The sequence below is a fragment of the Seriola lalandi genome, unplaced genomic scaffold (assembly GCF_002814215.2).
Source record: "Seriola lalandi dorsalis isolate HSWRI2012SDOR001 ecotype SW California unplaced genomic scaffold, Sedor1 jcf7180002054912, whole genome shotgun sequence".
NCBI lineage: Eukaryota > Metazoa > Chordata > Actinopteri > Carangiformes > Carangidae > Seriola > Seriola lalandi.
The window spans coordinates 965,592-981,350 of record NW_019525464.1 but is presented as its reverse complement, the minus strand read 5'-3'; the positions used below and the strand labels follow the sequence as shown (position 1 = coordinate 981,350).

Here is a 15,759-nt window from a genome sequence, read left to right as displayed (position 1 = left end):
GGGTGGGGGGGGACTTACTTGATGTTGTTGGCATCAGCCACCGCCACTGAGAAGGAGGAAGTAGAGGAAGAGTCTTTTATGGACTTTGTGGCTGGGCCCAAAACGTGTCCCGGCACCCAGCCCTCAGCGGCCGGCGACTGGCTGTTGGCTGGCCGGTAAACAAGGTACATGTTCTGCTGGTTGGTGGCCAGGATTTGGACGGTCTCTCCCTGACTGACGCAGATCTCGTTCTCCTTGAGCGCCGAGTAGTCCTGAGTGACCAACATGGTGGAGGAGACGCCGTTACAGCCGCCGTCACTGTCCTGAGGAGGAGAGGAACGGATGAAGAAAAGAGGACAGAGGAGAAGACAAAAGGAGAAGACACAAGGGAGGGGGGAGGGGTTGGGGGAGGGGAGGGGGGTGAGGACATTTGAGGACAAGGTTAAGGTGTGACTATGTGGGTTGGACAACAGTCCTGCTGGCTGTGATGCTGTTACAGCTGACCCCAACCTGAGGAAGAGCAGAGGGAGGTCAGGGCCGAGGAGCAGGAGGAGGGAGAACGACAGCAGAGCGTCAGCAATCTGTTCACAGTTTCTTTCCAAAGCAACGGGAACAGACAGCACAAAGGTCTGAAATCTGCTGCTGAGATTTCTGCCTCCTCCAGGGAAACATTTCAGCACTGAACTAAAGAAAAACAACATCTCCAAGATCCAGTTTCCACTGGACACAATGAGCGAGGTAGACTGCTTCCAGATCACATCCATGTTTTATTTTGAGTTACTCAATTAAGTGTGGTGTTCATCGACGGCTGTTTATCTGTTTGGATAAACATCTGAACTAATCAGAGCTTTGCAGTCAGGAGTAAGAATCAGGACGTCATCTGTCATCTGCAAAAAGTCGACAAGTTTTAATAGTAAAATAATTTAATAGTTGCAGCTGCACAAGTTGTAGTAAATTAAAGAACTTCCATCTGTATAATTCTTTGATCAACATGCCAAACCTTAATGAGCAACTTAAAATAAACAGTTTTGTCCATGTCCATGTGAGACATGTGTCTCACTACAAAATAACCCGATCCCAAACAGAAAACAGCATGTGCACGACTGTCACACAGAAAAATCCAACTGGATTCAGTCTGATCTCCTGGCTGGGTGTTCACCTCCACTACTAGTGACAGACAGTTACTGAGTGGTGTGACTTCACTCCGACAGGCAGGTCGGTAACAAGCAGACAAACCTCAAGACGGTGGGATTTTAAAATGTCATTCATCAGTAACATCGCTTTCCTGTCACATCACCTCATCCACAGCAAATAAAAACAAAAGTTTTTTTAGTTTTCTAGGGGTAGAAAAGCCACCAGGAGTAAGTGAGACAGTTTTCATACTGCACAGCCTTAAAGCATGAGGAGCAGAGAAAGTCAGTCTTGTTCTTAGAAACATTTCTCCAACAGTGAGGGTCAAGGTCAAGACTGACGGCAGGCTGTAAATTACAAAGAGAGCCGAGCTGTCCAGTCTCCTGCAGACAGCAAGAGGGGTTCAGTCAAAGTAGGGCAGAGAGAGAGAGAGAGAGAGAGAGAGAGAGCAGTTTGGTATGTACACATATATATATATATAAAAACCCAAACAGTGATGCTACACCTGCAGTAGCCCAGATTTTAACCTTGGCTTTTAGGGACGGGCAACAAACTCCCAGACAGAACAAAGAGGAGAAGTGTGCTTCATGCCCTCGTTCTCTGACTGTCTGCTGCAGTCTACAGTGAGAGGACGGGACAATACCAGAGCAACAATGACAAGGAGCTGTACGACTCAAAACCAGCAACTTGAACAAATGGAAGTGTATGAAGTATGAGCCAACAAGCCAGTTCTCCACCTATCACGTGTGCGGGAACTCACCCTGGAGTCGAAACATGACGAACCACCGTTGGAGGTAGACACTTTCATCTGGCTCCTCCCTCTGTCCGCCTCCTTGTCACCGAGCCCGACCGCAGAGGACGGCCGGCTGTGGGAGGACGTGGCGGGCCGGTTCCCAGAGGATGAGCGGTTTCTGGTCAGTGACGAGCTGCTGCCTCCTCCGCCCTTCTCCTTCTGGTACTCGATAGGAGACTGGAGAGCTGCAACCACACACACATGGAAAATTCATATTCCTCTTTTGTGGTGTCATTTCAGGTTTGCTGATTCTCCACATGTTTGTTGTTTTTCCTTCTCTGGACATGTTTTGGATCCTGTTTGTTGTCTTCTAGTTAAAGTACATTAAAAACAGCAGCGTTTTAGGCTGTTATACACACACCTTATATTACTGCTGACCTGTTTCCTGCTGGTGCCGTCTTCATAGCAGCCATTATTTAGTTCAGCACTATGAAAATGCAGTTGCTCAAAATAGGTCACAGTGAACTTTTTTTTTTTTTTTTACCGTATTTGAAGTTACATTATGATTATATGCAATTCAGTCTTGAAGTGAACTCATTTTAGCAGCCACTTCTTAGGTCTCACTTCTTATCTGGTTTCTGAAGTTTAAACAGCTGAAACATACGATCCTGTGAAATATGTGGAATAATGTCAGTAGAAATGATCAACAGCATCTTTCATGTTTAAAATCTAATTCTCTCATAGTCGTCTTAAAATAGCAGAATGCGAAGCCAAGTGTTGCTGGTGATTCTTTTCACCAAATATGGAGATTCAGAATAGAGGGGCGCTGCAGAGCAGAGACAGTGTGTGGTTGAGCTGAGGGGAATATCATTATCAGAGGAAAATATTCTGCTTGTGTTTTCTCACCGGACAGGAAGTTGCTCTGAGCGTCCAGAACTTCCTGGATGTGTCGGACCCAGATCTGCTTGATGTCGACGTTGGCGGCCTGCAGGGTGAAACGCTCCGACGAGCCGCGGCACGACAGGACGAACTTACAGGGATCGTTATCCACACTGTCCTCCAGACCCAAGTAGGACACCTGAGGAGGACAGGAGCAGCTTTTTGTTGTGATCGTAGTTTATAGATTTATAAACTATAAAACTGTGTTGACACTAAAATCTCCAGCAGCCGGTCACACACTTTTATTGAAATGGTGTCAGTAAACATCTTAAGGTCACAAGGTTATAAAACAGAGGAAGTAAATAACTTTCCTAAACATTTGCCATCGTTGCCTTCATGTACACAGACTCTTGTGAATCCTCTGAGTGAGTTCTTCAGAAGGTTTTGGTTCTGAAAACCAGCAGGACGGTGGAGAAGGATGATACGTTCTCTCAGCCTTTTCTTGTCAATTGAACAGGGATCAACACATATTTCTCTGTTCTCTCTCTGAGGTATTTGAGTCTGTGTTTTGATTTGACAACTTGTTTCAGGAAAAGCTTTTTGTCTGGCAGTTTTAAGAAGTTAAGCTGAGCAACTATCAATTATTCATCATGGATCAATCAAATAATTAAAAATGTGCGTCTCTGGACCTGCAGAATATAAACCCCATCATCCTCTGCTCACCTTGATGCTCTTCTTGAACTGGTATCCGGGCGTGGACGATCCTTTCCTGAGCAGCTCACTGAAGATGACGATCTGCTCAAATAGGAAAACCCGTCGTTCTTTGGAGCGCGACAGGACGCCGGCGTCCTGCTCCGTCACAAAGAAGGTTTCCTGCTGCAGCAGTTTGCCCTGACTGGTCAGTTTACCCTGAGGAGGAGTGCGGATGGTCAACACCTCATTCAGGCCTGCCATGATAACTCTGGAGCTAAACCTAGGCTGCAGAATGATTACCACTCAAATTCATTTAGTGCTCATTGGTCATTATCATAATAAAGAAGGGGACTGTCTTGTCACTGCGCTGTGTGTAAACCTGCCATCGACCAGCAGCACAGGAAGTGAACATACCTCGTATCCCTGCAGCCGACCCAGATTCATCATGTCATTACACAGTTTGGGAACCTGAGACATCAAATCTACCGCTTTCTGTAAACGAGAGAGATTTAAATCATCTGTTACGTGTTCACTTCAGCTGTCTCTCTAAACTTTTTAAATAAGTTGTGTTTTTACCTCAATTTGTTCACAGTCCATTCCTGCCTTGGAGCTGTACTTCAGGAAGTCCTGAGGAAAATCACGACCACAACTTTAACATCTAAGATGCACACTCTTTCTCTCCACACACACAGTAATCTTTCTGTAAGATATATTCACAGCATAGCTTCTTGTGGATCCTACAAATAATCAAATTGGAGACTTAAGATCTCAGTTTGAGTTCAGTCAGTTCCCTCAAATTAGTTGTCAGTATTATTTTAACTTAAGTGTCCCTTTCTGAGATTGCTGGAAATGTCTGAGTTGCATCAGTGCTGGTAAATCTGAGCGAGTTCAAATCAGGTTAAAGTTGCATGAGATCCACATAATTTAATATTTTTAAGTAACAAGACGTTTCATTGGATGGTAAATGAGAGTTATCATTTTTGCACATAATGTGTCGAGTGAAAAGAGTTTTCTTTTGCTTTAATTCAAAATCTTTCTGCAAACTCATACTGACATCATGTCTCTTTTGTAATTCAATAAGGTCATTTGTGTGTGTGTTGTGTGCTACCTTCAGTAGCAGCTGGTATTTGGTGATTCTCTGGATTGGTTTGATGAGGAAGTCACTGATGGTCAGCCTGGACTGGATGTCTGCCTGGATTCCCTGGAAGACAAACACCAGTAGCATCATGATGCTTCTGTGTCATCCATTTGTTTTACTTCAAACACAGCAGAGAATATAACACAAAGAAACTCTGAAATCCTCCATCAATGCAACAACAGTGCTACAGTGACTATAAGTTCATATAATTAAAGAGCTGGCAGCTGATGAAAATTAAAACACAGAACACAGCTACGAAAAAAATTATCATGAAGAACCAAAACATCACTTACATCAAAATATGTGTCATATTCTGCTACGATGAACTCTGACTTAGGCTTATTCTGACAATAAACCACATACATGTGAAGTCTTCTCTCCTGTAACATACATATACACACCAGTTGTTTTCAGACAGCAGATCACAGGGAGAGTAGGTTTTTTCCATATCAAATATATTGTAAAAAGTCTTTATAATGATCACACGGTGCTGCACTCACGTGTTTGATGAAGAGCTCAGGAAGGTGTTCATTGTCTTCCAGACATTTCTCCAGCTCTCCTACAAAGAAGCTGACGGACACAGAGGAGGGATGTTACCAGGGAGCACAAACACTAAAAACTGAAGGCCGCTCTCAGGCTCCATCTGACACCACTGTTGAACTTACTCTCTGTGCCAGTCGAAGATCTGGTGGATGTTCCCGAAGACGATTTTGTCTTTTCCTTTCATGTCATCGGGGACGCCCTTCTCCTCGATTCTCTTCATGAAACCCTGCGGGGTCACAAAAGGTCAGCGGTTTGAGGACGTTCTGCTCACTTCTCAGTTACAGTTGAAGATGCTGATAGAGAACGATTACTTTCGGGGACAGTATTGACTGTGCAGAATGAATAATAACGCAGCACAGAGAGGTGCACTGCCTCAGCAGCGAGTGTCTCACCTCCACCACGATTCCCAGGTCTTTGACGTAGTCCTTCTCTGTCTGAATCAGCTCGTTCAGAACGAACCTGAGCAGAACAAACACATCACCTCACATCAGCTGATGAAATGTTATTACTGTCAGCCTCTTCTCCTGCTGCAGCACGGAGGGATGTATATAATAAGACCTGATGGTTGTGGCAGTAAAAGTAAAGTAGAGAGTAGAGTAGAAGAACTAGTATTTGAATTAGTAGACGTTGTAGCAGTGGAGATGATTCACTGCAGCACTCACATCCGTCCTCTCATAGCCTTGGCTCTCTGCTCCAGCTCAGGGTTTCGTGGCTGGACCGGAGTGGTTTGTTCTGGCGGAGAGAGAGAGGAGAACCCGGGGTACGCTCCTGGTTCCAGAGTCTGAGGAGAGGAGAGGATCAGTGTCGGTTAAATCTTTTTCCTTTTTTACAATTATTTTATACATAACTTAAATTCTAAGTTTTATTCATATAAAGCAGAATCGTAGATTTATCTAAGACTACTTTACAATATGGTCAACAGGCTGTACCCTGTATCTTGAGACGCTCAATAAGCAAAACCTGCATGTAAAACAAAGCCACCACCATCAGAATAATGAGAAGACTTTATGACAGCAGAGGGCAGCAGGAGCTTGGTGTTCAGCCATAAGGAACAAGTGGGAATTGGCTGTGGTATAAATAAGCTGATGCCTGCTGCCCTGTGTTGACTGCACAGTAACTCTGCGTTGTCTAACTGCAAATCGTGGAAGAGTGGAAATTGAAAACTGCATATTCAACTGATTCTAGAGCAGACGGTGATCTATCCACCAAACTTCACACAAATGTGCTGACGTGAAAATATTCCAGTGTGTGTTTAAACTCCGCAGCAAAGACACGGCAACAAACACAGGACACTGAGGGAGCGTGCAGGTTTTGTTCTGTATCATGGCCCCGTTTCATTAGACAGTAGATCCGCTCAAATGCTTCACACACAAACGAGCTGGAACTGAAGTTACTACACATCGTAAACATTTGCTAAACATGTGTAAACACAAACAGACAGATGACACATTTACACACCACAACAGATGACAGTAAACAGTATCCTGTGCACAAATATGTACGTTACAAACAAGTTGCGTTCAAAATGAGAAACACTGACATTTTGGAAGAATAAGTGAGCACATCTGGAGAAGCAGGTGAGATAGGGCAGGTAGAGTTAAATGCATATACTTTGCCTTTTTTTCTCTGCAATTAATGGAGAATGTCACTTGCGTCGCCTTTGTTCACACTGCTCACATGACATTACACCACACGCATGAATATGAACACAAAACATATTTAAGTACAAAGCACAATCAGGCTAACTATGCAAACTACTGAACATATGGACACTACAGACAAACTGATGCACTCTACATGCACGACTGCCGACACTACTAATATTCACTGTTGTTTTAATTTGGTGGAATGAGCACAAAACGATTCACACATGATGTGTAAGCTTCACGGAGACTTCAGGCTTTAGGCCCATAATGCCTCATTTGAACGACTGGTCTGCACATCATGTGTTTTTGGTTTGTGTCCAAAAAAGAAAATCAGTTCGTCATACGGCACATGCGTACGTCCCAAACATGCACATAATCATACGCACTCACCATCTTGGTTTTAACCAGTTTTTCTATGGCGCTAACCAGCTCTGCGGCGCTGGGCACCTCAGAGGACGACTGCAGAGACGTTAGCAAGGATGAAGACTGAGAGAGGAGGAGGAGGAGGAGGAGAGGAGAGGAAGCCATAGCATGTTAGAGGCATTGGAAGTAAAGGTTGGAAGACAGGAAGATGAAGAAGAAGGTAAAGGAGTAATGGCAAGAAAATCGAAGGAACAAACGGCAGTGAAAGAGAGAAAAGCTGTGAGTTTGCAGAGGAAATCAGCAGATGGACGTGCTGCAGGATTTATACCGGAATTTGAAATTACAGTTTATCATGATGAAGCACAGTGAAGAAGAAGGTTTGACAGATGTTAATGAAAACAGAAAGAAGCTGAAGAAATAAATAAAAGCTATTTAAAGATACAGTAGAGCTTCAAAGTTTATTAAGGACTTCCACTGAGAATCAATTTCAGCCAGACCCTAACCAACAGTGAACCCCCCCCCTCACCTTGTCATCCTGAGCTGAGGGGTCCTTGATGATCTCCATGGGCGGGGGCAGAGGAGTGTGGGCCTCCTCGTCCTGCTCCTCCTCCCCGCCGCTCTGCATCCCGGAGGACGTCTTAGAGAGGAGGTTCCCGTCCTTACTGATGACTCTCTGTGGAGGGAAGAGACAGAATGCAGCTTTTTTAGCAAACTATCCATATCATGTACCACTGTATTGATCACACTCATTAATCAGAAATGATCAGCCAATTCATTCATTCATCTTTACACCCTTCATACATCTGAGTTGACAAACTCATCCAGTTTACAAAAAAACAAAAAAGAAAATGTGGCAACTGCTGTCGGAAACTTGATGTGAAATAAACAACAGTGTGTCGTCATGCTTCATTATCTATAGTTTTGGTGAAGTGGTGAGAAACCAGAGATAAATAACTCATCTTGTTTCTGGTCAAGCTTTGACGAGTTAGTTCCTCGTTCCAGAATAAAACACATAATGTGGAAAGCCACAAAAGTTTTGACATGACAATGGGAATGAGTAGTACAACAACTATTCCTGGAAGTCAGTGACCAAAGGTTTAATGTTTGTGTGTGTGAGTGTGTTTGTGTCATCACATTTGTGTGTCAGTGAGTCAGAAACCTTTATTCAAGGAAAGAGGAACTTCATCTGTTTATTGTCACTTAAATGTAGATAGCGTTAATTTACAACTATATCCCACTGAGCAGATCAATAACCTTTAAACTTCACTCTGCACCATATAACAGGGAGTGACACTAAAACCTACAAAACAGATATAAGATCAGCATGTGAGCAATTGGCCATATAGGTTTGTTCCCTGTTGTGCCTTCAAACATTACTGATATAAACAAACCTTTGTGTTAGTAATTGTATTAAAAGACCTGTCTATCAATTTGAAATCAAGTCATATAAGTTCCAATTCTAATTCTGTGTTTTGCACTTTAGTGCTGGGATGTTTGTTTAACCTCCTAAGACCCGAACTCTTGCATGGCGTGCATTTTTAATTTCTCTTTGCTATTTAGGCTGATAGGGACCTGAGAAAAATGATGTCCACATATGAGGACATTAGTTTTAAATTTCGATTACTGAGTGGCAGTATAATATCCTCATGTGGTCACCAGGCCCTTGTTGAGAAAAAGTTAGTATTGTGGTCTAGAGAACCCAAAATGTGAGGTCCACATATGTGGACGCCAGGTCCTAGGAGGTTAAATGTGGCAAAGATTGAATCTATTAAAGAGCTATAAAACAGAAAGGAGGAAAATAACAACTTCCTGTCAGAGGAACTCGTACAGCTTTAGAGTTGGAAGGTGAATTGTTTTTCTTTTAGAAAGAGGTAGGTGCTGGCAGCTCTCAGTTTTTCTGCTAAGATGAAAAAAATCAATATGGGTTAGATGGCAAGGCGCATTTCCTAAAATATTCTCCTGCAAGAAATGATCAAAAAACTCAACCAGATAAAATTAGGCACAACCCTGGACTGAGTTTTACTTATTTAATGTAAATGCTTTTGTCCATTCATCAAAAAGCCATGACCACGTAACAGCTGTTTACCTCATCGATGATGTCATCCTGCAGGGCGATGTCAGGCTGCCCCAGGTCAATACTCTTTCTGTTTTCCTCTCTTCCGGTTCCTGGGCCTGTCAATCAGTCAGTCAACCAGTCGGTTAAACGGTTCATTACTCAATCAATCACATAGATGTAAACACACTGTGGAATCTCAGGCATTATTGGATTCGAGGATGTGCTGAGATATGGGTGAGTTAGAAATGCCCTTATGTTTCCTTATGTTGCTGGAATGACAGAAGAATCACACTGATCAATTTTAACATTTAGCTCATGAACCACAAATGACATAGTAAGTCTTGCAGAGACTTGAAATGGATATTTTTGCATCAAAGTTGTGTTATTTACACGTGCTGATGCAGCTGTCAGCAGGAGCTTCTATAGTGTTCAAGAATCCTCTGACATTTGACATTTCAGAGCCAATTAGCCTCATTTTCAATGCAACAAAAACAAATTGATCTGATCCTTTCTGATATAAATAACGTTCACAGGTTGATTCTTTATCAACAGAAAATGTTTGAAACATGAGTGTAATGCTGTCGAGCAGAAACCTTTAAAGGTCCCTCCTTTCAACAGCGTTATGAACTTGTTTTTCCACAACATATGAAAATGAACTGAAACTAGTGGCTAAATGGAAAAAAGGAAGAATTTATAGTATTTGAATGTGGCAGCTTGTGGTAGAGTTGTCTTTTGGCTCTGTAAAGTCTCATTATTCCACTTTTGCCAATATGAGTTGCCTTCAGATTTACGTGGATGGAGCTCGGCTCGTGGTCTCAGAACGGCTCTAACTTGTCAGTAACATGTTATTACTGCGGTTCTGTTTGTTGTTGACCCGTTTATTTCTGCCTGTCTCACCAGTCTTCTTCTGTTTGTTATTAGGGAGTTTCTTGATGGAGCTGCCGTGGCTGAGGCGGCGGACCGGACTGGTCAGCCATTTTCTCAGAGTGTTTCCGGAGCGTTTGGGACCAGGAGAGCTGGACTGCAGCGAGCTGAGAGATGGCTGCGGCTGAAGGTTCGCCACTGACTCGGTCTTCCCGTCAGAGCCGCTGACAGGATAGTTTTCTGAAAGCAAGCACACAAAGTTTACATTTTAATAAGATATAATCAGCCTTTGGTAGCAGTTACAATTTGGTCTGGCGTTAGTTCACATTTCATCAAACATTTAATACAGTTAGAAACAACTTTCTTTCTTCTTTGTTGTTTTGCCACAGTCTACAAGTCAAACAAAAACAGACTCACTAGATGAATTCTGGATTCAAATCTATGATTAAATGGTAATAATACAACAGACTGTATCTGTAGTGTATTTTACCACTTTCTCCTCTAACTACACTTCCATTAAAGCTCCCTTGTTTTGTTTTCCAAACGTTCAGATCTCTCCACAAAGTTCTTCATGGTGTTTGGCAGATAAATAGACAAACTTGTGAAATGTTCTCGTCTGGCTCCTTCACATTTCGCCGCCTTGCTCCACTTGTTGCTTTGTTGTTACTCAAACAGACGCTGGTCTCTTTGTACTTGGTGTTTGACATTTACAGTCACGTTATATCAGCTGACAGGAACATTAAATTTATAAACTCCAAAATGTTCAATCATTAATCGCATTACTGCAGCCTATTAATGTTTCACCCTGTTCGCTCTTTCGATAAAATCAATAAATCAGCAGCAATGCTTTTTTAAAATTTTTTTTAATTTTTTTTATAAATCAGCTTGATCTTTGCTCGAGTTCGGCTGTGAAACCCTCAACCAGTGGTTACAACAACTGCTGACAGTCTTATCTCCAGTTCCAGCAGGCATTCATCAAAACCACATTACCAGCAGAAACTTAAGTCTTAATAATAATTTTATTCAAAGATACATGAGGTTCGATTGTGAGGAATCATTGACTGTAATTATAACTATAACTGCTTATATCTTGATTATGAATATCAGCTAGTCATTATTTAAATAGAGGTATCTAGGGGTCAGATTTCAAGTAGTAAAAATTAAACGGTAGGAAAAGGGCTCCATGCAGTTGAATGCTAGTAGCACCAGTCTTGCGATTGTTAAATTAGCACTGAAGCTCATCTAAACGTACAGTCACTAGAGGTACTGTATCTTCTGATCCTGTTTAGACTAGTTGTAAACAAGCTGCAGATATCTGTAATGTCACTCCAGGTTTTTCAGACACATGTGTTTCTATTAATCATGTTCAGGCACAACAGCGTCATGTCTTGGAAAGTGACAACAGCTCTGTGAGATCCAGATGAGTCTATTAATGAAAAATAAAATCTGCTCAGCAGCTGCTCTCATGTCACACACGCCTCATCTAATAACAGTGTCAAGTCAAACACATGTAGCCATGTTGAAGATAAATACCTCCTTTCTCTGCTGTAGTTTGTTAGCAGCTCTGAGTTACATGTAAATAATATGAAGAAATATAAAACTTATGACAAAATGATTGTTCATTCAACAGCTTCTGTGATGGCGAAGCTTTTGACCGTGTTTAAAGATCACCAGGAAGCAGGAAATATATGTTATCACACACATGTGAAATACTGACTGAGATTATATCACATATTGAGAATTACAGAGTGTGATATCAGCCAATAGTTTGAACCGATCGGAAAAGTTTGGCCTGGTGTCAATCTGCACAGTTTAGAGACAGAGAGAGCAATAGTGTTGTTTCATTTCTGCTGCAAAGCCTGACACAACCAGACACAACTCTGTGTGTGTGTGTGTGTGTGTGTGTGTGTGTGTGTGTGTGTGTGTGTGTGTGTGTGTGTGTGGGAGAGAGAAACAGCAGTCATGTGTCAGGAGTGTGGTGGATCAGCTGCACTCACACACGGCTGGGGGCTATGGGCTGCAGCTAAAGTGGGGTTGGATGTATGTGTGTTTCACACAGGAAATGAAAGGTTAAGGGTCAACGGGATCTCCTGAGGAGTTCTGCTTAATTTCTCGTCCTGTTCATACCCCTCTTCTTCTTTCTCTTCCTCCTCCTCCTCCTCCTCCGATCTGCTTTCTATTTGAAAGTGTACTACTTGTACACAAACATATGTTGCTGAACTGCAGACACCAAGAAACATGTGATATTTTTTATTGCTGTGATAATGTTTCCTACACAACCAACATTAAAATCACTTTCACTTCCCAGTATTACAAGCCAGAGCAGGTCCAAGGTCAGCAGCACCAACAATGGGCAGAAAGACCAGTTTGTGTGTGTGTGTGTGTGTGTGTGTGTGTGTGTGTGTGTGTGTGAGAGAGAGGATGTTAGCTTCTGACCTTCTATAAACATTTATCTGAACTTCATTTCATATTAACTGTACAACATTTTCATTTACGGAATGAAAAGGTGGTATTGTTATCACATTTATTAAAAAATATTACTAAATTCAAACCCTATTGTCCAAATAGAATATTTTTCTGATATTTCTGGCTGACTGTGACCTTCTCCTGAGGTCTCCTGACTCCCACAACCCACAACCCTTCCGTTCACATTGTGCAGCATTGAGGGGGGTAATGAGTCTGTATTAATGGTGGTTGTTATCTGACTGTGTCAGCAGTGTGGCAGAGATTAAACTCTGGTCAGAACAGAAACCAAGGTCACCCAGAGCTACTGACATGCCTCTGTTTCTCCTTCTCCTCTCATGAGACACAGAGTCATGATACACAAACTGGACAAAACACGGAGGTGGAGTGGGGCATAGTACTATTGCCTATCTTCTCAACTTGCATGCAATACAGTTCAGATAATGCAAATTACTCCTGGTGCCATAGAAAAACAACAGTAGACCATTTGAATCCACTGCAATAGACCTGCTGGTGAATCCTTACAGAGCCAGCGCATGTGCACACTTGAGTAAATCCACACACACACACACACACACACACACTAATATACAGTAAACTGCATCATATATAATGGCACTTCTATTTTTGTTCATCTTTATCTCTTGTATTTCAGTCTTTAAAGTTTTGTTGTTCTTTTCCTTCTCCGAATGACTTTGGAGGAGTGCAGGCATTCCTCCAGTATGTGTTTGTACAGTTATTTGAATGTAAACGTAACGGGAGTTAAACAGCGTGGAGTGGCCCCCTGACGTAGGGTGATCAGGAGCGCTACTGACAGGTTCTACCCTGTCATGTAAGCTAACTAGGGTTCTGATCTAATTTTAACTTTTTTTCCCAAAACAACTCATTGGACAACACTCCAAAAAAAACCTGCTATTGGAAACATGAGCTGTTTCAGTCAGTCACATGGTCTCCACAACCTTATTGTTTTTCAGGAATGCCTGCTTTTGTTAATTTGACACAGTGTAAATAAAAAATAAAAACTGAACGGCTGCTGGTGATAAGATGAAAGTTGGAGAAAGCCTTTAACTGCATGCGACTTGGCAGTTTCTCAACAAAGCTTAATATCAAATAGTTTGCACTTGAACTGATCAGCTAATCCTGTGAAGAGCACACTACTGCCACGACCGGCACCACCTCCATTTATTTCCATTTCCACCACGGTGTGTGGAATACTGCCGACCTGGACCAGGTCACCCTCTGTCCGGACGTCAGGTGGATCTGCACCCAGTATCACTCATTTCCCTTTTTGCTTTACACTTGGTTTGGACATTAATCGATCGTGTTTGTGTGTTTGTATGAGACAGAGACCACAAGAAAGCTCTATTAACTCATTCCACAACACAGTTAACCGACAGCTGCTCACCTATAACTGTAGCAGCTGATCTCCCAATCACATCTGCTTTTCTCCCTCTCCCTCTCTCTCTCTCTCTCTCACACACATCTGTCGTCACTCTGTCCCACTGTTTCAGTGGTTACTCCGTGAAGAGCTATTGAGCGAACGCAGTCATGTGTTCTTAAGTGAGGGAAGCATGTCATAGGTCACCTGTTCACCTGTGTGTGTGTGTGTGTTTGCTGCAGAGCCAGTGTAAGTCACTGAGTGGCCTTGACAGCTGGCTGACCACAGAAACTCATTAAGGACTTGAGTGCACACGCTCACACACAGCTGAGTGATAAGACGTCACAGCTTTAACCTCTCCTCCTCCAGAGGAAAATGATGCTGCAGAACCACAGTGTGCCGCCGTCAGCTGCCGGGAGCTGAGCGGTCACCACGGCAGCCAGGAACACCTGTTTAACTACCAAAACAAACACCGAGCTTCAAGGTTCATTCTTGACCTCGGAAACAGCAGCACGACAAAAAAACAAACAATGAGATTCCCCACACACAGGTCTTTCTAACCGCAGCGTGCAGCCCTCCTCAGTGGGTGGGGTTGCTTCACTTATCATCAGGTGAGTACTTCATCACTCTTAGTCAGTGTCAGGACAGACTCAGCCACTGTTTCATTCATTTTTTGTCAAATTACTGTTACTGTTTTGCACTAATACACTTTTTTAGTGCAGGCTAAAAACAAAAAACAGTAGCTGTCATGTTCAATGTGATGGAAGTATCTCTAGCAAACATTTCGAAGTGACTTTCAGAAGAGTTGAAATAAATATAACATTTAAAATTCAGCACGCTGCTGTAAATGATTATTGGTAAAGTAGAAACAACATATTCCACCAAATGTTATCATCACTAGTCATCAGCCAAACTATACTATCAGCTCACGATGTGTCTTTGTGGCCAGAAAGCACATTCCACAGTTTCATAGTTTCACTCATGATAAGGAGGGATGGCGAGAGTCAGGACGGAGGGAACAACAGCTGCCAAAAATTCAGACTTGCCAGTTTTTCTAGCGGGATGAGTTCAGGTGTTGCAGATACCACATCAGTGTCACTTCACACAGGATAAAACACTAAGACTATCCCGATCTATTTTTGGTTTGTAATCAACACCATAAGTTCATGTTGCTATTGATCTGATATGGAATTTAAGTCATCAAACTGGTTTGCATTTCATCATGTGTCTGTTCCCAGCAGCAACACACCCACACCCACACTAAAAGTTTCCGATGCTATAGTCAGCCCTGTTACACAAAACATTTTAAACAGTCACTACACTCAACTCTTGTTACTATATGGGGCAGAAAAGGTCAGAAGTTCCTTATTACAGAGAGAAATCAAACTTCATCATCAACTGGAATCCCACGCTGTTGTTGATGTTATGTTCTTGTTAATGTTAATAGTTAGTAATAGGAGTGAGTAATGCAGCATTAGTACTCTGGGTAACAGTGAATAGTGTGTGTACAACAGAGGACTGCAGTGTCACACTGACAGCCAAAGTCAGGTGAGACCAAACAAGGACGCTTTTGTTCTGTGGCCGACAGAAAAGACAGACTGTCTACTGTTAAAATCCACATCACTCACTATCTTTAATCACACACACACACACACACACAACGTCCAGTCTGTAGACACTGAACCAAAGTCTGAATGCAACAGATCAGGGTCTCTGCTCTCTTTCTTTCTCGCTCACACACTCACTCAGTTTCATTCTGTAATTACACTACACACACACATTTTGTCTATGAATGGCTCTATTGACAAGAGAGTAGTGAAACTGAGGCGCGCACACACACACACACACACACACACACACACACACACACACACACACACACACACACACACA

General features: G+C 42.6%; 1 protein-coding gene across 1 annotated transcript in view; it reads right to left on the bottom strand.

Annotated features, from left to right (window-relative positions):
* Positions 1–15,759, bottom strand: part of kalrna (kalirin RhoGEF kinase a) — a 140,273-nt gene that overhangs the window by 11,988 nt on the left and 112,526 nt on the right. Inside the window, exons 41-56 of the mRNA XM_023430817.2 lie at positions 10,059–10,265; positions 9,192–9,277; positions 7,632–7,778; positions 7,133–7,228; positions 5,759–5,877; positions 5,489–5,555; positions 5,219–5,322; positions 5,054–5,123; positions 4,847–4,933; positions 4,524–4,616; positions 3,992–4,042; positions 3,830–3,907; positions 3,446–3,631; positions 2,750–2,921; positions 1,871–2,088; positions 19–302 (exon numbers count right to left, since the gene is read on the bottom strand). Coding sequence (XP_023286585.1) covers positions 19–302; positions 1,871–2,088; positions 2,750–2,921; positions 3,446–3,631; positions 3,830–3,907; positions 3,992–4,042; positions 4,524–4,616; positions 4,847–4,933; positions 5,054–5,123; positions 5,219–5,322; positions 5,489–5,555; positions 5,759–5,877; positions 7,133–7,228; positions 7,632–7,778; positions 9,192–9,277; positions 10,059–10,265 — 2,065 coding nt within the window. The remainder of the gene's footprint in view (positions 1–18; positions 303–1,870; positions 2,089–2,749; positions 2,922–3,445; positions 3,632–3,829; positions 3,908–3,991; positions 4,043–4,523; positions 4,617–4,846; positions 4,934–5,053; positions 5,124–5,218; positions 5,323–5,488; positions 5,556–5,758; positions 5,878–7,132; positions 7,229–7,631; positions 7,779–9,191; positions 9,278–10,058; positions 10,266–15,759) is intronic.